At 30.1% G+C, this 7,139-nt stretch overlaps 1 protein-coding gene across 1 annotated transcript; it reads left to right on the forward strand.

Moving 5' to 3' along the window:
* Positions 1–250: 250 nt before the first annotated feature.
* Positions 251–2,294, forward strand: LOC110703585 (SKP1-like protein 1A). The gene is made up of 2 exons (XM_021881366.1): positions 251–682; positions 1,169–2,294. Exons 1-2 carry the CDS (start codon positions 359–361, stop codon positions 1,340–1,342), a joined length of 498 nt encoding a protein of 165 aa, XP_021737058.1. The 5' UTR covers positions 251–358; the 3' UTR covers positions 1,343–2,294.
* Positions 2,295–7,139: the final 4,845 nt, after the last annotated feature.

The following is a 7,139-nucleotide window of genomic DNA, read 5'->3' on the forward strand; positions in this document are numbered from 1 at the left end:
AAAAAAAAGTTACTTAATTTTTTTAATAAAGTAATTGATTTCACACGTATTAAATTGGGATTACACGGAATACTTCACAAGTAAAATTTTATAAAAAATAATGATAAAAATCTACTAGAATTATCTTTTAGCTCAAAACTCTTAAAAGATAAAGAAGAAAGAATCCTATTACGAGTAGATGTAAACTTGGTGGGCAAGAACTTACCCTAAATTAGACTAGGATTCGGAAACCTTATTAATTTTATCTATAAATTCAAAGCTTTCTCGCCATATTCTCTCATAGTTGAAACAATAACAATTCCTCTCTCTATAATTTTCTCAACTCTTTCGATCTTTTCACCTCTTAACCTAATTAGCAATGGCAGCATCAACCTCTTCTTCATCTTCGTACAAGAAGGTAATCCTAAGGAGTTCCGATAAAGAGACTTTCGACGTCGATGAAAAGGCAGCAATGCTTTCTCAAACCATCAAGAACATGATCGAGGACCTCGACGACAGCACCGATCCCATCCCGCTTCCTAATGTCACCGCTAAAACTCTCGCTAAGGTTATCGAGTATTGTAACAAACATGCTAATGATGATGATAACTCCGATCCCATACCACAACCTAATGATGAACTCAAGCAGTGGGATAAGGACTTCCTCAATGTCGACCAAAACACCCTCTTTGATCTCATTCTTGTAAGTATTTCTCTTTTATTTTAATATTTTTTCTTTAATTTAGTTGATTTCTGATTAACTTTAAATTCTTTCTTTTTCTCTAATTATTATATATATGCTACAAGTATTATTATCATTATGTTTATTATTAGTCTTTTATTTTTTTAGTGTCATGGTTCAAAAGTTTATAAAATATGATTTCTTTAACAGATTATTGAATTATTAGGGTTTATAATATAAAGAATTAATCTTATTGCTTAGGGTTTTGAATTTTGAAATTTATAAGATTTAAAGGACCTTCAACTATATTCAAATTATAGTTTAAGATTGGTTGATTATTTGTAAAAGTATTTTTATTTGACGAATCAATTCATGTCTCTATACATGTTGGTATTCAAGTCATAGTGTCATACGTGTTTTTCTTACAAATATTTGGTGTTTTCTTTTTTTAAGAATTATGTGGTTGATTAATACAATATTAATTACTTATTTGTTGATGAATTGTAGGCTGCAAACTACATGGATATCAAGGGATTGCTTGATTTAACTTGCCAACATGTTACCGATATGATTAAAGGAAAAGCACCGGAAGAGATAAGGAAGACATTCAACATTGTGAATGACTTTACACCCGAAGAAGAGGAAGAAGTTCGAAGGGAGAATCAATGGGCATTCGAGTGATAGAATGGAAATTACTAAGAATATCATTATGTTTCGTTACAATCTTTTTATTTCAAGCTATATTTTAATTAGTTTGATTCTTTGTTAAGTGTTGTTTATATAAACTATATATATTGCATTACTTTTAAGAATTAAAAATTTATTTTAATTGTGTATTTCACAATCTAGCGTAAAAATTGGTTTATTTTAATTGTGTATTTCACAATCTGAGCTGCATACGTGTTGGGGTGTTGTTAGCAGGGAAGCAGAAGATCCAGTCGGGGTTGGGCATTTGGGATAGGGTGGAGAGGCCGCACCCGACGGCCATGAGGAGGGATAGAGAGAAGGAGAAGAGATTGTAGATTACGGAGATGGAGCGGAGGGGTAATGAGACGGGCTGAAACGAGTAGCGGGAGAGGAGTAATGTAAAGGAGATGTAGGAAAGAACGGTGAGAATGAGGAAGTGAAGTGATGCACCATTTGTAGTTCCTGTTTTCCATTCAAAGTTGTGTATTGTTGTGTGATAAAATAGCTAGTTTTTGGCTGTTTTTATCACTGTTTCTATTGTTTTTTTGATATTTTTTGTTTGTGGGAAGTTTAATGACTTTAGAGGGAAGAGAATAGAATGTTAATGTTTATGTTGGATGACTCATTGTAACTTCTAAGATAATTTCCTTTTATATATAGAAGAATTGAAAGTCTATGTATCATTTGCTTTGAATTAGTCATAGATTTTGAGTGTGATGGACTCTGTCTTAAATTATCTTGAACTTGTTGAAACATTTTCATAATATATTTTAACTTATTATAAACTTATATCAACTTAAATTATAAGAAAAAAAAAATGAATCAAATAAACTCTTGGCCACTCTTTTCAAGAAAATTAAGCTTCACAAACTTAACATTCAATCCTAATTGAATTCAATAAGTCACCTTGTTTGAAGGATTCTCTTTGCTTACTTACTTCATAGAATCTACTCCCTCTCTTTCCAATTAAAAGTCTCAATGTCTCATTTAATTTACCTTTTGCAAAAGTTGTGTATAATCTCAAGTTCTCATGCTTGACTACTAAAAGTCGAATATAATCTCGGATTCCATATGAAACTGAAAAGTTAATTAATACTAAAATAACAACCGCTGACATCATTTTTAAATAAAAATAAAATGTACACGTGTCAGCTTCTCCTTAAATTTTCTCCCGCCTAAACTTTTTTTTCTTCCAATTTTCTTTATTTATTTTATTTTTTATTTAATTTTTATTTATTTTGGAAAGCTAAATATTTTATCTTAAGTTACATATAGCTATTTTTAAGGTAAACAAATATTAACCATGTATATATGTACTCCGTCTAATTACAAATTCCACTTAATTTTGTTGTAAGCATGAATTTTTTTTTCATTATACCAAGTACTATTTTAATTTTGTAGTTTGGTGTTGATTAATACAAAGGTTTTACATATTTTGAGTGATAATATGACTTGAAAATGCATGTATACAATTATAAATTCTTTTTATTATATATGTGCATTGCACGAGAGCTAATCTATAACTACACTAAAATAGGTACACTAGCTCCATGACTGACATGTGTCTCTGTCTTAGTTTAGTTTATTTTTGGTTAAAAATTGTAACCTATATATTTGTCAAAAATCTTATTCATATATATATATATATATATATATATATATATATATATATATATATATATATATATATATATATATATATTATTGCATATTTTTACCTAAGAATATTATATTATAATAATTGATTTTATGGAGTACTACATAATCTTTTCCAAAGATATATTTTTTCAAAAATCTTTTTCACAAATATTATTGCATATTTTTACATAAGAAAATATTTTTAAAGTGCTTATTTTATGGATTACTATATAATCTTTCTCAGCTGTAATAAAATTTTTGTCAAATAAATATTATATCTTTAACAAAACAAACATATATTTTGATTTGTATTAGTGTAATATAATTGCTTTTGTAAGCTCTTTATATTATATGTGTAGGATATTTTATACTTGAATTAACTTAAACTTTAAAAAATATACTTATACGATTACATTTTATTTAAATTAAGAAACTAGCTTAAATTAATTCCCAATATATTAAGATTTTTTTTATATAAATATAAATACTATTATGATTAAATTTTAATAAATCAATGGACACAAATTTATGACTCTTATTTTTAAAGTTATGATATTAGATTTAGCATTACTATACCCTATTAATTAGATTTGTCACGAATATTGTCTTTATAAGCCTACATGAGTCAAAAGTGTTGCAAATGGTAATACAAACAGAAAATTCTCGCGCCCGACCGAGCGGTAGTTTGCTCGATCGGGCGGTAGTTCGCCCGACCGGGCGGAATTGGCTAAGGAAAAAAAGGGCTCGCGCCCAAACGAGCGGTGGTTCGCCCGACCGGGCGGCGATGTCGAGTTTTGAAGAGCCCGATCGGGCAACTCTTGCCCGATTGCTCGCCCGGGATGAGATTTCCAGATCACCCGACCGGGCGGGTGTGGCCCGACCGGGCGCGACACCGAGCGGGTGTGTCCCTAGCGGGCGCGACACTGGGCGAGTGTGGCCCGACCGGGCGCGACACCAGGTCTGGTAAATTTCATCTCGCGCCCGATCGGGCGGCTGGTTGCCCGATCTGGCCCGCCTTTTTCCTTAGGTCGGTTTGTTTATTTGTCTCCTAATTTCGGGACACATATAAATACGAGCATTGCCTTTTCTATATTCATCATTCACTTTCAAACTTAAAACACAAACCTACCCTTTGAGATCTGAACAGTTCTTGAGCAATTTCACTCTTCATATTCGGGTGCACGGATTTCGGAGATAGTTGCGTTAAACTTGGGGGGCGTGCGTCACAAGGAAACTTGTACCGGTGGTGGCGTATTTCGCTTCTAAGGTAGTAGATTATTGTTCCGCGGCGCGACTTGAGTTTGAGATCTTCAATCCAGAAAAGTTCTAATATTTTGTTTGTTATTGATTTCAACAGTTATTTTAACAACAAAAAGTACTAATTGTTGATATATTCTTGAATATAGACACTACTATATAGTTGTTAGGTACAATTAAAATTTAAAATTATTCAATGGTCTAATAAGCAGACATAAGCACATAACTTACAATGATTTGTTAAAAAATCCTAATAACTTTTTTTCTTACAAATATATAAATCCTAATAATTGACGTCCAAAACTTTACTATAATATCATTAAAAATTATCCATCATGCATTTATATTCGCCAATTGTATAAACATAATTACATATATATGTCACATTTATTGTATGTTTGATTATATATCGTTAACAAAAAAATTATTAATGGTAAAATTGATTATGAGAAAATATAAGTTTATCTCCTTGATAAACAAAATATATTAATCAAATGATAAATATGTACATGAGTCTCATAGTTTTTTATTTATTAACCAAAATATCATGATGACTAAACAAAATGGCAAAATGTAAATCAATCAATAACTTTTTTGTCATATATGGGTCTCACTATTTTTAATTTATTTACCAAAATGCCATGATAAGTAGACAAAATTGTTGATTTATTTACGATTTTGCTTGCCCCTTAATAAACAAAATTTGTTTATCAAGGAAATAATTGGGACTTCCTCATTGATTAAATAAGATATTTTTACCCTACCATACATTTTATCAGTCTTTATATACACAAAAAAAAAAAAAAAAAAAAAAAAACAAAACAAAACAGTTGTATATAAACATCTTTAATTTGTATAGTTTAGTGCATAAAAGATTATCAGTTCCTCTATTTTCCTATAACAATGGTCAATTACAAATTATGAATAATTTAAAAACAAAATTACCGTTTTATGAAAAATCTAGAAAATTTTAATGAATTAAGAAAATATTTATTGTTTCGGATGAAAACAATGGGACCTTGCCGAAGGTCCAATGACGTGGATGAAGACTGGTCCGGTCCAAATGATGCTGAGCCAAAGGTTTCCTGCACAGCAAGCACACGTAAAACTGGCCTCGGGGGTGGATCCGAGGAAGACCCCTCCGATGCCGAAGTCAAATAGTGTTTAGAGAGAGAAAGCTATGCAAGAGAGTTAATGCTTGAGGCTTTGATGTGAATGAATGACAAATGATGTAATTGAAGGCTTTTATACCTTAGCATACAAGGAAGGAGGATACTTGGGCCGGAAATGGTCATGGGCTGACCATAACAATTTGGACCACTTGACTTTATGCTGACTTGGCTTAAATGGAGGCTTGGGCCTTGACCTTGGATTATTGGATCATTTAATGACTAGTCCCAATTAGCTTAATTGGACCCAAACATTTATTATTATATAATAATTTTATAACCAATAAAAACTTCTATCCTACATATATTAGTCAACTTTATATTACAATTTAGTTAAAAAAAATTAGAAAAAAAAAGGTCAAAGGATGTTAACTAATTATACTTTTGAGGACAATGATGGTTATAGGGTATAAATTCTGTTAAGGGATAATAATGGAAGTAGTTATTCCAACAAAAGGCAGAGATTGAGTATGAGAATATTTTTTTTAGTTGCAATATTATTGATGTCAAGAAAGCTATTTGAGCAGTTTTTGGCTAATGACTACACTATGATTGAGGCTAATAGATTTAACTACATTCGAACACATCAAAAACAATTGAGGTCAGAATAGTATAAGAATTTTGCTGATGCAGTTTTGAGAGGAGTCATTAATCCCTAATCTACAAGATTACGGATTGTCTTATTTTTGTCATTTACTGATAAAGCTAGATATATGATGCAAAATTTTAGGATGTCATGGCTATATATATGCAGGTGGTAGGGATATCCAAATCTATTAATCACATTTACATGCAATCCAAAGTGGTAAGAAATCACTAGATTTGTTCAAAAGATAGGACTTAGACCAAAGAATAGGCCACACATCCTATGTAGGTTTTTTAAAATAATAATATGAGGCATGTAAAAATATATGTACCACCCTATAAGAAAAATTATAATTTTCATTTTTATCATATAGATTTTGGTACTAATTTTATATATGTGTAGCCAACCATCATAGAGTAGGTTACTCGGTTAGTGTTGTAAGGGTTACAGTTAGTGTTATAGTTGTTACTTTGTCAGCGTTGTACTTTGTTATTTAAGGGTTACTTAATAAGTATAGTAGGACTTTGTTCACTTCACCTTATACTCTTACAGATATAATATTTGGTAAAAACAATTTTAGTTTAGTATAAATAAGTTCAATGAGGTATATTTAATTTCAGTTCAGTAAAAAGCAATTATTGTAAAGAACAAATATAATAGAGAAATAATTTTAAAAAATATATAAACTAAAATAATTTCAATTTAGTAAAAATAATTTCATTTAAGCAAATATAAGGTGAAGTGAACCGGGATTAGAAGTTAATATATCAATATACTAAGGGTTATTTTGTTAGTGTCATAAGGGTTAATTACTCTGTTTTTTTACAGGCGGTCACACAGTATAACCAGCCGCACAGAAAATATGTTGTAGATATTGTATATGTCGTCATGGGTGATATGTAAGAATGATATGCAATTTTTTGCATCTCTTGTATGCTTGCATTGTATATTTATTTATTTTTTTTATTTACTATTATATATATGCAATAAAAAATTAAATAATTAGGTATAATAAAACAAAATTAAAAAAAAAAAAAAAAAAAAAGACAGATAATCAAACAATTGACAAGCCTAAACATTATTCAGAATTTAAATTTAGGAAAAAAAAATATTATACTTCGTATTAAGCTTTTAATTTTAG

This window comes from Chenopodium quinoa, unplaced genomic scaffold (genome assembly GCF_001683475.1).
Source record: "Chenopodium quinoa cultivar QQ74 unplaced genomic scaffold, ASM168347v1, whole genome shotgun sequence".
Lineage (NCBI taxonomy): Eukaryota > Viridiplantae > Streptophyta > Magnoliopsida > Caryophyllales > Amaranthaceae > Chenopodium > Chenopodium quinoa.